Source organism: Kogia breviceps, chromosome 2, assembly GCF_026419965.1.
Source record: "Kogia breviceps isolate mKogBre1 chromosome 2, mKogBre1 haplotype 1, whole genome shotgun sequence".
NCBI classification, from domain to species: domain Eukaryota; kingdom Metazoa; phylum Chordata; class Mammalia; order Artiodactyla; family Physeteridae; genus Kogia; species Kogia breviceps.
The window spans coordinates 87,770,825-87,789,898 of NC_081311.1; the positions used below are offsets into that span (position 1 = coordinate 87,770,825).

General features: G+C 50.3%; 1 protein-coding gene across 9 annotated transcripts in view; it reads left to right on the forward strand.

Annotated features, from left to right (window-relative positions):
• Positions 1-19,074, forward strand: part of HERC2 (HECT and RLD domain containing E3 ubiquitin protein ligase 2) — a 227,472-nt gene that overhangs the window by 205,479 nt on the left and 2,919 nt on the right. For all 9 annotated transcript variants that reach the window (XM_067025765.1, XM_067025770.1, XM_067025766.1 and 6 more), the window contains 11 exons: positions 2,157-2,334; positions 2,862-3,023; positions 5,057-5,148; positions 5,360-5,499; positions 9,597-9,784; positions 10,315-10,512; positions 12,829-12,912; positions 16,384-16,525; positions 16,655-16,849; positions 17,502-17,614; positions 18,234-18,424. In XM_067025765.1, coding sequence (XP_066881866.1) covers positions 2,157-2,334; positions 2,862-3,023; positions 5,057-5,148; positions 5,360-5,499; positions 9,597-9,784; positions 10,315-10,512; positions 12,829-12,912; positions 16,384-16,525; positions 16,655-16,849; positions 17,502-17,614; positions 18,234-18,424 — 1,683 coding nt within the window. The remainder of the gene's footprint in view (positions 1-2,156; positions 2,335-2,861; positions 3,024-5,056; positions 5,149-5,359; positions 5,500-9,596; positions 9,785-10,314; positions 10,513-12,828; positions 12,913-16,383; positions 16,526-16,654; positions 16,850-17,501; positions 17,615-18,233; positions 18,425-19,074) is intronic.

Here is a 19,074-nt window from a genome sequence, read left to right on the forward strand (position 1 = left end):
CCCACAAATAAATCCTCAGGACCAGATATATGACTGGTGATTTCTACCACACATGTAAGTAACAGATAATACCAGTTCTTCAGTCAATTTCAGAAAATTGAGGAGAGAATTCTCACCAATTTACTGTTTTGAGGACAGCTTTATTCTTATATCAAAACCAGACTCAGGGGCTTCCCTGGTGGTGCAGTGGTTGAGAATCCGCATGCCAATGCAGGGGACGTGAGTTCGTGACCCGGTCCGGGAAGATCCCACATGCCGCAGAGTGGCTGGGCCTGTGAGCCATGGCCACTGAGCCTGTGCGTCCGGAGCCTGTGCTCCACAACAGGAGAGGCCACAGCAGTGGCAGGCCCGCGTATCGCAAAAAAAAAAAAAAAAAAACACCACCAACAACAAAAAAAGTCAACTGTGTGTCTTTATACATACACATACGCAGTCAGAAATTGAAAGTTTAAAATACCATTTATGGTACCCTGCCCCTAAAATTGAAATAGTAAGGAATAAATTTGACCCAAAGATATGGATAACTTACAGACAAAAAACTATAAAATATTGCTGAGAGAAATTTTAAAAGACCTAAAATAATGCAGGAGTATGCTGTGTTCATGGATTGGAAGACTCAATATTGTTGATTTGTTGGTTTTCCCCAAATTAACCTATTGATTCAACCCCTTCCCAATGAAAATTTTTGTAGAAATTGACAAGCTGATTATAAAATTCATGTGGAAATGAAGAGTACCTACAATAGTCAAGACAGCTTTGAAAATGAGGACCAGAGTTGGAGGACTGACACTATTTAACTTCGTCTCATTTTAAAGATACAGGAATCAAGACAATGTGGTATTATTGTAACGAGTGAGAAATATATCAGTGGAGCAGAATAGGATAGGAAGTCCAAACACTACCCAAAAATACTGATACAATAGAGTGTGGAAAAATGGAACTTGATTCCTCTCTCACAGATTGCAGTGCATAATACAAAAGTGCAAAGACAATTTATTGGAGAAAAGATAGTCTTTTCAACAAATGGTTTTGAACAATTGGACAACCGTATGGTAAACAGTGAACTTAAATTCTTACCTTGTGCCATTAATATCCAGAATTAAACCAAATACTTCATCTACTTCTTCCTGGGCCAAGTAGTCGTTCTTCTGTTCAGATCTGGTTTAAAGCATGGACTGTGCCACAAACCCAGTGATCCATCCAAAAACAAGGACTGCAGCCTATATTCCAAATACCACAGACTGAAATCTTCAGCCTTGCCTGAGGGAACACCTCGATCTTTGAACTTGAATTCTTATCTTGCATCATATCCAAAATTAACTCATAAATCTAAAACCTACAACTAAAAACTTCTAGAAGAAAACATGAGAGAAAACTTGTGACCTTAGGTCAGACGAAGATTTTTAGATAGAACTCCAGAAGCACAGTCCAGTAAAGAAAAATAGGATAAATTGGACTTTATAAAAATTGTGAACTTCTCTTTGAAAGCCACTGTTAAGAGTTGGAAAGCACATGCCACCGACTGGGAAAGCATATTTGCCACATCATATATCTGACTCAGGTCTTATATCCAAAATCATTACAAATAGCTTTCAAAACTCCGTAATAAGAAAAAGAAGTTTGTTGTCAGGCTTGCCATTGTTATATATAGACTAGTTGACTCCTTAAATGAAATGTTTATAGCAAGGGTGGACAGGCTGTTTCTGCAAAAGGCCAGATAGTAATAAATATTTTAGGCCAGCCACATCCAGTTTTTGTTGTATATCCTTCTTTCGTGGTTTTCGTTTGTTTGTTTGTTTTACAACCATTAACAAATGCAAAGCCCAGTCTCAGCTCACTGGCCTTTCAAAAACAGGTCATAGGCCAGACATGGCCCATCTGTAAGTGCTGGTCTTCCAGCCCCTGATTTAGACTGTCCATCTCCTCTCTGGCATTTGGGCAGCTTGTATAAAAGGAGGTAGGTAGGGAATTATGTGATTTTGAGTTCAGGCCTGAATGATTCTGCCAGATTGATTTAATGATTGACTTAACCGATGTATGTAGGTTGAGAGGTGTACATTGAATAAATGAGCAGCAAACCAAAAGCCTGTATTTAATAATCTAAAAATATTTAAGAATGAAATTATTTCAGTTATATTTGGTGACCTCTTTTGCAGTCCATGTGACCGTCCTCGTGTCATTGAGTCTCTGAGAGGAGTAGAGGTGGTTGATGTCGCTGCTGGCGGAGCCCACAGCGCCTGTGTCACCGCAGCCGGGGACCTCTACACGTGGGGCAAAGGCCGCTATGGCCGTCTGGGGCACAGTGACAGTGAGGACCAGCTGAAGCCAAAGCTGGTGAGGAGGAGCCGTGCTCAGGGGGCCTGGAGGGGCGGCTTGCCGTTGTCGTTACGCTTTTTAAGAATCCACAGTATTTCCTATTCCAGATTCTTTTCAGTTTCAGAGTTAACCGTGTTTTTTTCGGTGGGAATAAAAACCACCTTGGTATATATTCCATGGGTCGTTTAAACAGGAGAGTGTTTGAAAGGCCCTTTTATCTACACTAGTAAATATTACTTGGCGCCTAGCTAGAGGTTTTGTCTTCTAGGAGGCCTGCTGTGATTTAGCTGAGGCTGCAGGATGAGCGGCAGGGCTGAGCCCCGGACGCCGGGACCTGCCTCCTACAGCTGAGATGTAGTTCAAATGTGCGAGGGTGTCTTTGGTCTCGGCCTGCAGGGCCATTAAGATTCCCTGTTCTTTGTAAAGAATTAAGATAGGCACCCCACCCCCACCCCGCACCCCCACAAATCCCAGCACATTAGCCCCTCCGGGGAGAGCCTCCTTTCTGTTGCGGTCAGATGTCCTCAGTGCCTCTCTCTCTGCAGGTGGAGGTGCTGCAGGGCCACCGCGTGGTCGACGTTGCCTGTGGCAGTGGGGACGCCCAGACCCTCTGCCTCACAGAGGACGACACCGTCTGGTCCTGGGGGGACGGGGACTACGGCAAGCTGGGCAGAGGGGGCAGCGACGGCTGCAAGGCGCCCGTGAAGGTAACCCTGCCTGCCGCCTCCTGCGTCTCAGGAGTAGCCTTAACTTCATCTTTAGCTTCTTTGCAAAACACATGATGGGTCACTGGGTGAAAAGGGAGTGAAAGACCCAGAGGTATGAAGATAGTTTAAGTGCTGTTTCGTGCTGCTCTCTTGGGAATGTCTGGTCGGTGGGGCATCACGCAGCCCGTGGTTTTATTTAGCATGCGGACCTGTTTGAGGAGAAGGACGACTTGTTTGCACTGTTCAGTTCATGGAGGTCTGTAGCTATGCACTGCACTCGTATTTGGTGAAAGGATGCATCTGGCTTAGCCAGAGGCTGCTAGATGGACATCTGTGAGAAGCCAAGAGAAGAGGCTCTGCCTGAGCTGAGTGACTCTGGGCAGTTTATCGACGTTTGTGATCACGACTGTGTTTTGCCTCTGTGAATAGGGAGTTGGCAGAGGTTAAGTTCATCGGTGTGTTTAGGTCACATGCTGACTGCCTAGCGGCCTGCAGGACGACAACACAGCAGGGCTGTTCAACTGAGGTGATTTGCTGTGGAATTGGGAGTGTAGGTGCTGTGAAAGAAAGCCAGAAGTTGTCTCTGCTTGGCATCCTCTCTTGTTGGGGCTCTGAGACCGCACGTGCAGAGTAGAGGCCCACATGGTGCATGGGTGGCCTGGGGAGAGGGAGGGGAGCCTCTGGAGGCCGTCAGAATAGGAGCCTGAGCTGGGACTGCCGAGCTGTCCTTCTCAGAGCCGTGCTGCTCAGTACAGTAGCCGCTGGGCACGCATAACTACTTAAGTTTTAGCTTAAATCAGTTAAGAGTGAGTAACATTACAATTCACTCCCTCGCTTGCGCTGCCCACATTTCACGTGCTCAGGAGCTGCATGTGCTTCCGTGCTGGGCGGTGTGGGCGCAGCAAGCGTCCGTGAGCACGTGGAGTGGTGTTGGCAGGTGCGGCTAGAGCCAGGGCCTGGTGAAGAAGGCGTCTCCTGAGGCACCTGCACCTCTGCGCCATGAGGCCGGCTGCAAGGAGACACCCCTCTTCTTCAGGGCCTCCTTGGCAGGTGCTGCTGGAAAACCTGGGACTCGAGGCTGCCTCCTTGTCCTTATCACCACTTGCTCTTTTCCCTCACAGGTATACAGTATTTTAGCCACATTACAGGTCACGTATGGTTTCCACATTTATGAAAAAATTGTGGGCTTTCGTAGGTCAAGAAGGCATTAGACCAAGGCTTTGCACCTTGCAGGGTTGAGCTGTCGAGCGTTGGGGGGGGGATGTGTGTGTGGGAGGCCACTACTGCTATCATTGTGATGGGGGTAGGGTGAGGAGAAAACCAAGAGAATTAGGGGGTAATTAATTTAAATTTAAGTTTGAGAACTTGAGTCTGGAAACAGTCACAGGTAATAAGGAGCATAGTTTGCTAGGTGAGGAAAGATGTCAGCTAGGTAAGTGAAGCCCAACAAGGCCTCTGGGTGCTGGCTGTGAAGGGTCTGGACCCTTGAGCATGCAGGGCTGGAGGTGGGTTCCAATACTGACCTGATTAACGTCGTGTTTAATTGGAGTAACCTGGGCAGATGGATTGCTAGTGTCTGAAGTCAGAACCCTGGTTGCCTTAGCCATCCGTCCCCCTTTACCTGCTTCTTCTTCCCCGTGGGCCTGTGCATCTGAGAGGGCTGGAGGGCAGAGGTGAAGTGCAGGGCTTGCTGGAGAATGGGGCCACCACGTCCCGAAGAGAAATGAAGTTGGGAGAGTGAATGCTGGGGAGAGCAATGATAGACCTTCAGCAGTGATATGCGGCGGGTCTCATGGGTGGTGGCACGGGCCCCTGGCCGCCTGTGGCAGGTGTGCCCTCAGAGCCAGGTGTCCCTGCTCCTTCTGAGAAGAACACTTGGTTACGTGGAGTAGGATTTTAAGTTGTAATAAATGTCTGACATGGGAGTAAGGGTTTTCAGAGTTCTTTATTCGATTCAGTTCAGCCTCTACATGGGTGCAGCCGTCAGCAAAAACCTTGATTGAATCAGTCTAATTGAACCTTTTCCCTTCTAGATCGATTCTCTGACAGGCCTTGGAGTGGTTAAAGTGGAGTGTGGGTCCCAGTTTTCTGTCGCCCTCACCAAATCCGGTGCTGTCTATACTTGGTATGCAAGATTCTGTTTGTTTAAGTCGCCAGATCCAGATTGATAATCAGAAGTCGCTTTAACTGCCTTCTTGTAGATAGAAGTGTGATTTCTGTGGCAGGCTGTGGTTTGTGTCTTGCAGTGTCAGTGTGGGGTCTGCTCCAGGAGGGTGGCCCAGGGTGGTAAGCAAGATGGCTTTGCACTCACAAGTTCCACGTTTCCTTGTGTGCAGGGGCAAAGGTGATTATCACAGGCTGGGCCATGGATCTGACGACCACGTTAGAAGACCTCGGCAGGTCCAAGGGCTGCAGGGGAAGAAAGTCATTGCCATTGCCACCGGCTCCCTGCACTGTGTGTGCTGCACTGAGGACGGTAGGTGGAAAGCCCCACCTTGTGACCTGGAGGCGTTTGATCTGAGAGGCCGGCTCACGGCCGATATGCGCAGCTCTAAGGTGGAGGGGGGATGGGGAGAGTCATACTATATTCTGAAAATATGCCTGTGGTTTTGGCCCTCATCGTCTTCAGCCCCTGGTGTTAACACCGGTGAACATGTTGTGTTTTTGTGGCTAACAGAACAGGCCTGATACGGCTGTTTTTAGAAACACTCGCTTGCAAGGTCGGCCTTTGGCTGGCTTCTGGGAGCCTGGATTTCAGGAGGGCTCCCACCAGCCCTAATTGAAGGAGGCTTTGTTAGAATGTTTGCAAAGAGTGTGGTCTCTGCTGAAACCTGCTTTCTTCTGGGGGTCTGGATCTTGTGTACGTGCCAGGCAGAGGTGCCTGCGTGACCTGCCCCAGTCAGAACCCTGGCACCGACTCTCTTATGTCCCTGCTGGACAGCACGTCACAAGTGGCCACAACTTGTTACTGAAGGAACTAAGTGTGTCTGTGTGACTCCACTGGGAGAGGACCCTTGGAAGCTCGCTCCTGGTTTTCTCTGGACTTTGCCAACGTGCCTTTTCCCTTTGCTGATTTTGCTTTGCGTCCTTTCACTGTAATGAATTATAGATCTGAGTATGATATATGCTGAGTCCTGGAGTTCTCCTAGTGAATCATCAAAACTGAGGGTGGTCTTGGGAACCCCAAGACAATGGCAAAAGGGAATTACAGATGGAATTAAGATTGCCAAATCAGCTGACTTTACAGTATGGAAATATTCTGAATTACTAGGTAAGCCTAGTAAAATCTCACACACCCTTCAGTGGAGAAAAGGAGGCAGAAGAGCAGTGAGAGAGATGTGATGGAAGAAGGGGAAAGAGAGATTTTCCAATTACGAGAGGGTCTCAGCTTGCCATCGCTGGCATAGAAGGTGGAGTGAAGGGGCCAGGGGGTATGGTGGCTGCTGGAAAACTGCCATTCCCCACATTTTGCTCCCTTTAAAAGGCTTCGGTGAACTATATGAACATGTGCCCTTTAATTAGTTTCGATGAATGAATTTCATACATGAATATGCAACTTCTGTGGCTTGTGGTGGGACTGATGTAGTTCTTGATGAAGAAATTACAACACACTTCTATTGCCTTTATTATAATTTAAAAATTTTTGAAACATATATATAACACACTTAGAGATCAGTTGGAAGTATAGTACAAAGAACTTTTTCTTTTTCCGTGTGAGAGATAGATGATGCCATGGTGCCCCATTACCCTGAACAAGCGTGTATTTCCTACAGTGACGGGACCTGTGCTACATAAGCACAACATGGCCTTCAGTGAGAAAATACACACAGTCGTCACTCCACCTGACCTCCCTCTCTCTCCCCGCACAACACGGGCTCCATCAGCTGTGCTGCTCTTAACCTCTGTTCTGAGACAACCTTCAGTCACCCCTCAGGGTCATCCTTGTCAGTCTTCTTCAGTCTTCTTGGACTTTTTGGACCTTGACACTTTTCACACTGGCTGCAGGCTGGTTATTTTGTAGAACATTTCTCAATTTGAGTTTGATGTTTCCTCAGTAGATTCAGGTTGCACATCTTTGATCTTAATTTATCCTGCATTCCTAATTCATTCCCAGTTCATCAGGTGACATGCGTGTTCTCTTTGTCGCATGACTAATGCTGTTAATATCAGTCACTTGGTAAAGGTGGTGTAGCCAGCCTGTTCCACTGTGAACATCCTTTGTAACGAATAAGTATTTGGGAGGGTGTTTGAAACTATATACATATTCCTTTTTCACTGAACATTTTATTTATTCTCATCAGATATTTAAATTTTTGTTGGTTTGTTTTCATCTTGTCAGACTCATGGTTTCCTAATTTATTTAATGAGTTACATATAAGCTGTTGCTTTTACTTACCTTGATGCTCAAATTGTGTCCTGTTTGGCTGGCTTCATCTCCTGAAGTTCCCACCCCGTCATTCATTGAGTACTTCCTTGCTTTCTGGCACAAAAAGACCTTCTATCCTCGTCTTGACTCTCCATGTCTCAAGCTTAGAATCATCTGTTTCCCCAAGGAGCCCTGGTGCCTTTAGAGGAAAATGGTGTTTGAAAGACAAGGTCAGGTCTGTAGGTGTGCTCGTCGCTAATGGGATGTCACTGCTCCCAGGCCTCCTTAGTGGACACAGCTAGGGAATCTATGTGTAAATAATACACAGAGTTACGTCTGTGTTTATTTCTGTATGTATATATGTGCATTGACTACCACTTGTTCACACCAGTACCCCAAGCTACTGGACCACAGGTTCATTCTAGTTTTCTCTCTTTCCATACTTGTTACTCCTCTCTCTTTTGGTAAGAAACCTGGTTCCCCTTACTGAGTAAGTAAGCGACTCACTTACTCTCCCTGCAGTGGCTGGTGTCCCGTCATTGCCTTTGCCTTCTCCCCGGCCTGGACCCTCACCTCACTTGGGCTGTGACTGCCCACAGTGTGGGCCGTGGACCGTGTCCCCACACGGGTGTACTGCTTCCTGCTTTGGCTGACTTCCCACACCTGGCTAACCCTCTGCGTGGAAGTCCCTGTCTCTCGTGCACTCTGATTCCCTGCACCCAGCTGCGCCTCTGCAGAGAGGCTCTCTTCCCCTTGCTTGCACTCTGACACCTACCCAGTGGCTTTATAGGACTGAGTTCTCCAGAGCAGGAAGGGGCAGGACACAAGCACACTGCCCTCGATCATGCGGGCCTTGCACTTTGCACAGTGGTGCTTTTGGCTTCATGGCACCCTGAGGAGTCTTTGTGGATTTGCAAGGCTTGTGATGTTTCTAGAGAACTAAACTCATTTCTATTCTAGTCACCACCTTACCCATACAGTGGTGTTTCATGGTTGGGATCTAGTATGGTATGCTGAAAAATATGATTCTCATCAGTGAGATATGAATGAGAGATTCATTTCTCATGTTTAGGATATGAATAACCATTGGAAGAACAACATGTTCCTTTAAAACATGGATTTTGATTAGTTGAAAACTGACTTTCTCTTGGGCTTCCCTGGTGGCGCAGTGGTTGAGAATCCGCCTGCCGATGCAGGAGACACGGGTTCGTGCCCCGGTCCGGGAAGATCCCACATGCCGCGGAGCAACTAAGCCCGTGAGCCATGGCCGCTAGGCCTGCGCGTCCGGAGCCTGTGCTCCGCAACGGGAGAGGCCACAACAGTGAGAGGCCCGCATACCGCAAAAAAAAAAAAAAAAAAAAAAAAAAACTGACTTTCTCTTCCTTTGACATACAAAATCAATTTGGGTTGTGTATTTACCATCTGTTTTGTTTTGTTTTGTCTTTTAAAATTTTATTTATTTTTGGCTGCATTGGGTCTTCATTGCTGCCCGCGGGCCTTCTCTAGTTGTGGTGGCTTCTCTTGTTGCGGAGCATGGGCTCTAGGCACACAGGCTTCAGTAGTTGTGGCTCACAGGCTTAGTTGCTCTGCAGCATGTGGGATCTTCCCAGAGCAGGGCTCGAACCCATGACCCCTGCATTGGCAGGCGGATTCTTTTTTTTTTTTTTTTTTTTGCGGTATGCGGGCCTCTCACTGTTGTGGCCTCTCCCGTTGCGGAGCACAGGCTCCGGACGCGCAGGCCCAGGGGCCATGGCTCACGGGCTTAGCTGCTCCGCGGCATGTGGGATCTTCCCGGACCAGGGCACGAACCCGTGTCTCCTGCATCGGCAGGCGGATTCTCAACCACTGCGCCACCAGGGAAGCCCTGGCAGGCGGATTCTTAACCACTGCGCCACCAGGGAAGTCCTTTACCATCTGTTTTGATGTTACTTGTTCTGATTAAGAACTGCTCCAGTTACATGCTTAGTCCTGTGAACAGGCACGGTTGGAAAAGCTGTGTTAGCCAGCAGGGGAGGGTCCTGGGAAGCCTGCTGCCTCTTTGAGTATTGTGATTAGAGACATCTAGATCACCATAAGGTGAACATTGCACAGATGACCGCCGACACCCAGCTGGAGGGCAGCGAGGACTGTATGTGTGGGAAGATGGTGGTGGTTGTGCGTTCATTGGTCCTAGCATACAAGTCCTTGTTCTAAATCTGCTGCATTAGGTGAAGTTTATACGTGGGGCGACAATGATGAGGGACAGCTGGGAGATGGAACAACAAATGCCATCCAGAGGCCTCGGCTGGTAGCTGCCCTTCAGGGCAAGAAGGTCAACCGTGTGGCCTGTGGCTCAGCACACACTCTCGCCTGGTCAACGAGCAAGCCTGCCAGTGCCGGGAAGCTCCCTGCACAGGTCAGTGGCGGTTGGGCGAGTGGGCCAGCAGGCATGCAGGTTGTGACAAAGTTGTGGCCTGTGTACTGAATTAGGTGTGTGCAAGTGTGTGCACACTTCGTTTTCCCCTTACACATTTACAGAGGTGCTCTACTGAAAATAATTTATAATTATTGGTAATGGTAAGAACAGTATTTTTAAGAACGTTAATTATTCACACCAGTCAACATTCTGTGTGTATCAGTGTGTCACCTTTATTCATAATTTTATAAACTATACTAAACCATTCAGGTAGTTCAGGCTGCATGTTTTCTGTAGTAAATATATTTCTATACGCTAATTTTTTTAGCATTCTCCTTGGTTTACGTTTCTTGGCTCAAGGAAAATGGCCAGAATATTATTTTAGAAACAGCAAGATTTTTTAAACCAAACTCAGAAGTCACAGTGCTTCTCTGTTTTCAAAAACAGTATTTTCAGAATCCATCTACTATACTATGGCTTATCTGTGCGTTTGGCACCTAAGTTGACTTAATGCAGTTTCCATGTTTCAGGTCCCCATGGAGTACAATCATTTGCAGGAAATCCCAATCATAGCACTGCGGAACCGGCTGCTGCTGTTGCATCACATCTCAGAGCTCTTTTGCCCCTGCATCCCCATGTTTGACCTGGAGGGCTCTCTCGATGAAACTGGACTCGGGCCTTCTGTGGGCTTTGGCACTCTGCGAGGAGTTCTGATATCCCAGGGAAAGGTACCGCTCTGGTAGCAATTTTTACTGTAGGTGATATTGGTATCTTCAGTAAGTTTTATCCAACAAAAATTCCTAAATTAGGAATATATTGAATACAGCTCATTCAGCAAATGTTCACTGAGCACCTACTATGTGCCAGGCTCTCTCCTGGGTACTTAGAATATATCGAAACAGACAAAAATCTCTTCTCTTTTGGAGCTTATGTTAAAAATGAATAGTGTGGTGCTGCCTTTTCCCCCTCTAGTCTCTGTTTCCCACCTCCCCAGAAGGGGGTTGGCAGAACTAAGCTTCCATTCTTGCAGTGCTCTCTGCTGTCCTGGCCTTGAGGCTTTATGGCAAATCCCTACCGACAACTGGAAGGAAAAATAATGGGATAGTTTCTTCCCCAGGGATGTCCAGCAGAGGGACCCAGACGTTACACGTCGCTTAGATAGAAGTTCGGTGCCAGGATATGTAGAAATTCCTTGCTGAAGGGTAGTTTAACAGCCTCTGAAAAGAATCATGCATGAAGACTTCTGAAAGTCACGAGAGAAATTTTGACCCATTGACATTTGTAATAATTTGAGCTTTCTAGAATGGAATGCCTGAAGTCATCAAGTTTCTGGCAAGCAGCTTGACAGGATGTCCTGGAAGAGGCTCAGTTGTTGTATGGTAGGGGGAATATCTGTATAGGGAAAAAAAGCATAGAGGTCAAATTGAGGAATCCTAGTCCTGAAGAGTCCGATTCTGTGACATATATTGTTATCCAAGGTTATGGTTTATTCTTAATGATAATAAAATTTAGATGTTTTGGAGTACTGTCCAAACAGATTTTTTTCAGGATTAGCTTTATTTCCTAAAATACCTAGCCAGAGGAGACTGGTGCACACGTTTTATCTTTACGTGTGGCTTAGAGACATGTAGACAGTGGTGAGGATTGTGGTAAGAGCTCTCTGACGACCCCGAGCAGGTAAAATCAATAGGAGACTTTACTTCAACCATTTTTCAACAATAAAAACGGCAAATTTGACTACTTTCACCATTTTTTTAATCCCTCAAAGCGGAGGTGGTAATAAGCAGTAAAAGGGGAGAAGCCTCTCCTTGGAGGGAGGAAACAAAGCGAGAGGTAGCACAGGTCTCACGCCGAGTGTGTGAGTGTCCTGCAGGCTGCGAGCGCAGGGCGGGGACGCCGAGGGAGGCTGAGAGGCACCCTCAGCCGCGGGGGTATCCGCCTCTATTCTGGTCCTCGTTGGAAAGGACCGCCTCTGCTGGAAATTCTAGGGAGTGGGTTTCGTTGGTAACCGTGGAGAGCTGTTACCAGGGCCCAGAAGAGAGCGAGCCACAGGAGGGCGGGCTCGGCGGGGCGCTCCGTGGGGAAGGGAGTGCGTGCCTGGAGCAGCGGCAGGGCGGTGGTCCTCGGGGCGGAGGGCATGCATGCAGGAATGCGTGGGAGCGGCCTGCCTCTGCAGTCGCCTCTGTGGTGCGGAGTGTGTGTCTGCGGGCCCCCCGTGGGATGGCAGCACCTCTGCCCTTGCCGTCTTCAAGGTTGGAGCTCTCAGGCTCTGACCTAAGAGGTGGGTGCAGACCTTGCTGTCGGCACCTCGTGGCCCGCCCTCCGCTCCTCCCCCAGCCACCCCGTTCCAGAAGAGAGCTCGGTCGCCCCCTTGGCAGGGACCTGGGGCTGCCACTGGTCCTGCCTACTTCGGTGTCTGGACTCTCCTCCCGCCCTCACGCACACGCGCACGACCACACCTTCCCTGCGCCCAGGCCCACACGGGCACGCGCCTCCCTGGGTGAAGTGGGGGCCTGCTCCCTTTGCGTGGCACCTTCACCCTGGGTTTTCCAGGTTTCTTTCAGTGCACGGTGCCGATGAGTTCCCTCCCTCCCTGGCTTCCCCGTCCCCACCCAGCCCTGGCCCGCTCCCCGGCCCTGCTGCGGCTTTGTGGCTTGTGTCTCTGTTGGGACAGCAATACTTTATGGCTAGTGCCTCAGTCCTGCCACTCGTGGACTTGCAGTTTGGCTGGGAAACCTCCGTTTTCTGTTTAACCCTCGGAGCCTGGCCTGAGACCTGGGTTGGAGCAGGTGGTCCCCAGTCTCTGGCCCTCGCTCCTCTCTGTGCAGTGCCTGCCGGGTGCCTCATGCCTCCAGATGGCAGGCAGGGGGTGCTGCTGAGCGCTGGCCCTGCCGACTGCCTGAGCCTCTGCATGGGCTTGCGTGCTGATGCCAGGCTACTGCCCTGGGCTACCTCATGACCCGACAAAGGGAGTTTTGTGATGTGAAATATCTGTGGGTAACACTTTCTATATCACATTCTAAATTTTGTCTGTCATGTTTTAGGAGGCGGCTTTCCGAAAAGTAGTACAAGCAACCATGGTGCGAGATCGCCAGCACGGTCCCGTGGTGGAGTTGAACCGGATCCAGGTAACAAGTGGAGATGGCTTTCTCTTCTTAGATGTGATGGCTTTGTGGTCGTGAGTCATGTCCCCTCCTCCGGGGCCAAGTACTCGTAGAAAACCTTCTCTCATGCCCTTGCTTTAGAGAGCAAGGTGCCACATGTGTGAGACGCCCAGTGCTGAGACCGCCAGGTGGGAATATTAGTGGTTTTCTTTATGACAGAAAGAAGAAAGGCTTATTTCAGATAACCCAGAAGCACAAATCCAGATAAGCAAAAGGGGAAAAGTAAAAATGACCCATATTTCCACCACATAGTGATAACTGCTGCTAACATTTGGGGGGTGTGTATCTGTTTGTTGTAACCTGAACTGTCTGTTCCCCTTAATGCATTGTAATAAGCACCTCCGGGTCCCATGCTGTAGGGCCATGGGATTGTTTACACCAGCCGGCTGCCCGGGTTGATTTCTCTGCTGGGGGCTAGAAGGCTATGCCTGCTTTTCCAGGGTACAGCAGGGCCCGTTGGTGTGGCTCCAGCTACGTGTGTGTCTTCCGTCACCCCCTTGGGTTAGGTTTGGAGAGGCAGAGCAGGTTTCCTGTTTGCGCCAGCCTCCTACCTTCCCCGGCTCTGATGGCTGCTTACTTTGCCAGTTTAATAGGCCAGAATCACTTATACTAAGACTGTGTCACAGCAGTAATCGAAGAAATGAAAAGTGGACCGTCTCTGAATTTGTACTGCTGCCAAATGTATTTAAGCTTCGAGTTAAAAGAGTTAATTAAAACCGGAGGAAGCCCAGCACTGCTGGTGGTGTGTGTGCACTTGACGTTTCCCAGGCAAGCGAAGTCGGCCCCACCTCTTGGAGCAAAAGAGCAGAGCGTGAAGAGCAAATGCTTTGTTCCTGAGCCTTAGTGTTAGCACATGATTTTTACCCTGATGTTGGTTACATGGCTAGGCTTCCTTCCAGACTTGTTCGTGGGGGCATTTTTAATTAAGGCATCAAACCCTTTTCCTTTGTTGGAGAACACATATGACCATGCTGATGGAAGTGGTTCCTTCACCGACGTCATGTGTTTAATGTGAAGCTGGAGGTCAGTCAGCCCATTCCACAAACAAATGGGCTGTTTAATTAGGTTCATAAAAAAGCTTTTATTTCCCCACCTTGGAGGATCATTTTGGTTTGCTCTACATTATTAGGGCTTAAATACTAAAGTTCATAAGTGAGGAAAGCTGATCATCTAATTCAGGCAGTTGGGTTTTCCTGGATTGCAGGCCTGCCTCAGCTGTGTCCAGGCACCACGTTGGGGCCAGTGGCCCAGTGTGGGTGTCCAAGCCCCTGGGCCTTGGCACCAGGGAACCTGGCTAACCTGGAGGCCACACCAGGCACATTTTTCAGTCATTGTGTGCTCGATGCCTCTTCTTTTCTCATCTTGGCATCCCCAGCACAGTGAGTTATGAAAATGCTCGGTGCATGTCTGAAAGAACAGAATAGGTATGGAGACAAACAAATTTATATTATACATTTTTTAAAAGCTGTATAAACAACCTTCAACACAGCGTGCAATGTGCCTTGATGTCACAGGGGCCACTCCGGGCCATCCAGCGGTCCTCAGGTGCCAGAGCCAGGTTCCCTTAAGTTCAGGGTTTCAAACACACTCTTGAAATTGGGAAGGTCCTCCACAAAGATGGAGATAAAGTAGAGCAGAGTGGTGGAGGGGCATTCTGTGACTCCAGGTTGAACGCAGACACCAGCAGTGACCCAGAAAGGTGGTGCGGGCATCCTCTTCCCTGTGCTGTCCCGAGGCTGCAGCCTTCTCTTGTGGGCATGCCCTCGGAGACATTTTCTTACTGTCTGTCAGAAGTGCTATAGAGACACTAAAAGTAGGCCATGTTCTTGGAGGGTTTCTCTGTGTTTGAATTTGATTCAGTTTTGTAACAGGATCTAAAAGTCTGTGTACATTAAAAACTTTAAATGTATTGCAGATAATGCTTGCTCATTTCTGAAAATTTAGAAAATTCAAATTAAAGACCATTAAAACCACCTATATTCCTGCTGTCCAGAGGTGTCAGGTACACAGCCCTGTCGTTGCAATGTCCTGGCTGTGTTCACGTAGCCATGTTCCTTCATAGCAGCTGAGAGCATCATCTGTGATAACTGGCACTGTAAACGGAGGTGACGTGACCTTTCACATGGGCAGCAGGTCTGTGTCTTCGTCCTCGCGTAGGAACACATCCTCTTCCTTTCTGTAGCTCACTCTCCCCTGGGGCATTGTATGCCTTAGAGAGCTGCTGTTAGGGTCAGGTGAAATGACATGTGAGGACGTGCAGCTGACTGTGTGGTGCACAGGAGAGCTCACTCCACAGGAAACTATTATTATTATTGTCATTGTTCTTATATTTTTAGTCTTGAGGATGGTAGTGTATGCAGTGAGGAGAATTAGCTGTTAAACTCAGCCTAGAACTCATGAAGAAGTTAAGGATGGTGAGAGTTTAGCCAGAAGAGTCAAGTGAAAGTACATTCTCACAATCATTTTTTCCTTAACTTCTCATTTTGCAGTCACTTCAGACTGAGCTGCTTGGGTGATCCTGAAGCACAGCCTAGGCGGCGGGCCGCAGGGTCACCGAGGCCACACCAAGCAAGGGCTTGAGGCCCTTTGTTGTGATCTGTTGGGGAATCTTAGCTTAGGGTGAGACATGCAGGCGGGACAAGTGATCCTGCTTGGAGACACAGTGACCCCAGGAATTGAGCAGGGTCCGTGCAGGGGAGGAAAGGAGGGGAGGAAGGTTCTGTCCTGGCCCAGATATTACAAGCCACGTTTGGCCTCAGAGCCCCTTGGTGTGACCCTGCCAGGGCTGAGGTCTGCTCGGAGGGGGCTTTCAGGGCTCCTGGCCGCTTCTTCGCGGAGACCGTGGGTAAGGTCACAAGGTGCGAGGGTGGCCCAGGCTGCAGCTCCTGCCCCGTGGGATGCTGCAGTCCTCCCTGTGGGCTGTGACTTCTTGAGGGCGTGTTTGCTTAGCCACCACCGTCCTGCTATGCTGCGTGTGCTGGCGAGTGCGCCCTGGCCCCGTGAGCACAGCTGTCCAGCAGGCAGCCTGCATCAAGGCAGGGAAAACGAGGAGCTCCAGGCTGGTCTTCGGGGTCCTCAGCAGGCGTGGGTGAGGAGGCGAGGACACGGGTCAGCCCTGGGAGGTCCAGCAGCCCTTCATGCGCGCACAGGTGTGCTCGGGGGGTTGTGCTTGAGCTTGCTGGGCGCTCACGGTGGCCTGAGGTTGTAGGGGCCATGCCACGCGTCTGGGTGCTGCTTGCTGTCTGTAGGGTCTCCTCCTGCCCCCACCCGCTGCCGGTGACCAGGACAGGACAGGCGAGGGTAATTGGAGGGGTGACTGGCCGCAGGGCCCTGCTTTGGATGCAGGGGTTCCAGGGCCGGTCAGCTGCTGAAGGTGGCACCTGTGTGCTTTCTGCTGTGGCCCCTGTTCTGTACGTTCTTTCTCTCTCTCTCTAGGTCAAGCGTTCAAGGAGTAAAGGTGGCCTAGCGGGCCCTGATGGGACCAAGTCTGTCTTTGGGCAGATGTGCGCTAAGATGAGCTCATTTAGTCCTGACAGCCTCCTCCTCCCGCACCGCGTCTGGAAGGTCAAGTTTGTGGGTGAGAGCTTGCGTGCGCTGAGGGCCGGTGGTGTAATGGGTGGAGCGAGGAGAAATGAGCGGCCCCCATCCGTTCCCCAGGGGGCTCTGATGCAGTGACCGTGCTCTGCCAACCCTCCTTTCCCCCCAGGCGAATCTGTGGATGACTGTGGTGGTGGCTACAGTGAGTCCATTGCTGAGATCTGTGAAGAGCTGCAAAATGGACTCACGCCGCTTCTGATCGTGACGCCCAACGGGAGGGACGAGTCGGGGGCCAACCGCGACTGCTACCTGTTCAGCCCGGCTGCCAGGGCGCCCGTGCACACCAACATGTTCCGCTTCCTGGGTGGGCCTCTTGCGTGGGTGCAGTGCTGCAGCTGTTCAGCTGTGTGTGCCCTGTTAGCTTAATGGCTACTGTGTCTTGGGAGTGGTGTAGCTGTTTTAAACATCTCCTTTTAGCTTTCTCAGTGTGTAGCTGCAGGGACATGCAGAGCTGGGCCATTAGCAGCTGTGTGCTAAGGACCAGAAGGTGCCTTTGGCATTCAGAGGATCTGAGATAGCTTGTGTCTGCATCTTCAACGTATCTGAAACTTGGGATCAGATCTTAGGATGTCTTGATATTTGGCCACCTGTTCATTGAAGGTCTGTGCCCATTAACTCACGGCACTGCCTGCACCTCTCCAGCCACTGCGACCACCTCCTTGAGAAGCTCTAGCTGTTGGCTTTGCCATCAAAGGATTGGCCACTGTGGCTACAGCTATTGGTGGAAAGAGCAGAAGAGTTATAGAGTTCACCCATAGGAACAGAAGGGAGCAATGAATTCAGAGTAGGATATAAGGTTTTAAGGACAGACCTAAGTCTCTGTGAATTGGGGTAGCGTGGGTTTAGAAGGCACTGAGGCCCCAGTGAAGAGCTAGTCTCCGCTGTGTTGTTGAATGGACTGGATGTTCTGTCATCCGTTCCAAGTATCTCCTGTCTCTTGTGCTTCGAACGAGCAGGTGTGTTACTGGGTATTGCCATCCGGACTGGGAGTCCTCTGAGTCTGAACCTGGCCGAACCTGTCTGGAAGCAGCTGGCAGGGATGAGCCTCACCATTGCAGACCTCAGCGAGGTAACCTCCGGGAGGGAGAGGGCGGAGAGAAGTGACACCCGTGTGCCCGGCACAGAGCGTGGGGGGCGTCCCCGGGGTCTGGTTAAGAGGCACAGGCTGTCCCGAGGTGCCGGCATACTCGCAGGTGGTCAGGCTGCTGGCCATTGGCCGCCTTCTAGTAGCAGAGTCGGGGCCAGTCCGCTTCTAGAGCTTGATGCACAAGCTGCTTGTGGGCTTTGCCACTTGTACGGTCTCGTCAGTTAGGAAAGCCCTCTGTCTTCCCTGTGGCACAGCTGAGCCCGTGAGCAGCTGGGGGGAAGTTGAGGCTCCCGGGGCCTCCCTAGGTGTGGTTCCCTTGGTGCTGTGAGTGAGCTTGGGACTCGCCTGGGGGCAGTGCCTGTTTCGCTCTCAGCGAGTGGTTTTAAAGACTTCCTTGTTACACGTTCTTCCTTCGGCTCCTCGGGTGAAATGCTTCCCCGCTGCCCCTCTTTTATTTCCCGCACGCGCAGTACACTGGGAGCCTTGCCGTACGCCCCAGGCAGATCGAGGCCTCGCGCGACTCTGTGTCGGGTGTGAACTGGGGCCTGGGGTGCGGGAACAGTCCCGACCCAACAAACGGACTCCCTTCTGCCCTTGAAAGGTTGATAAAGATTTTATCCCTGGGCTCATGTACATCCGTGACAATGAAGCCACCTCGGAGGAGTTTGAGGCCATGAGCCTTCCCTTCACGGTGCCAAGTGCCAGCGGCCAGGACATCCAGCTGAGCTCCAAGTACACACATATCACCCTGGACAACCGCGCGGAGTATGTCCGGCTCGCGATGAACTACAGGTACGGGGTCGTCTGCCCTCCAGTATTTCAACTCAATAGATAGCAAAAATAGCAGAAAATGGTTTGCTTGGGTGGCACAAGTAAAATTTAACGGACTTGTGGCTCCATTGTGATCAGGGTCGGAGTACTGATTATTCTCGCCCAAGATTCCTGGCTCTGATCAGAATACCAAGGTGAAGAGAGTCCCCCTGTCTGGGGACCGTCCCAGCAGAGGTCACAGGCCTTTGGGTGCCGCCTCTCCTGGAGCAGGGCTGTGTTTGGGGCGTCTCCACCCTCTCCTGGCCCTCGCGCCACCCTCAGCTGCAGTTGCTGCGAGACCTCCGCTTGACGTCCGCTCAGCGTGCCCCTTGGGAACCTTATCCTCCAGCAGCACCTGGCTGGGTGTTGGGATGAGGCCCCGGGCGTCAGGTGGGCTTTGCGCGCTGGGCTCTGCTGAGGCCGCTCCCGGCAAGTATCCTGTGCTGTCCGCCCGTGTTCCTTTCTGTCTCGTGCCCTAACTCGCCAGTCCTCAGGACCTTGGATGCGGCATCTGCTTTCGGAAGGTTCTTAACCGTCGGGGCAGTGAGTGCTGCCTCTGCCTGGCGGACTCTGGCTCCTTCCTGGGAAGCAGGGAGGGATTGAGGATTGTGTCTTGGAACGTGTATAGCCGT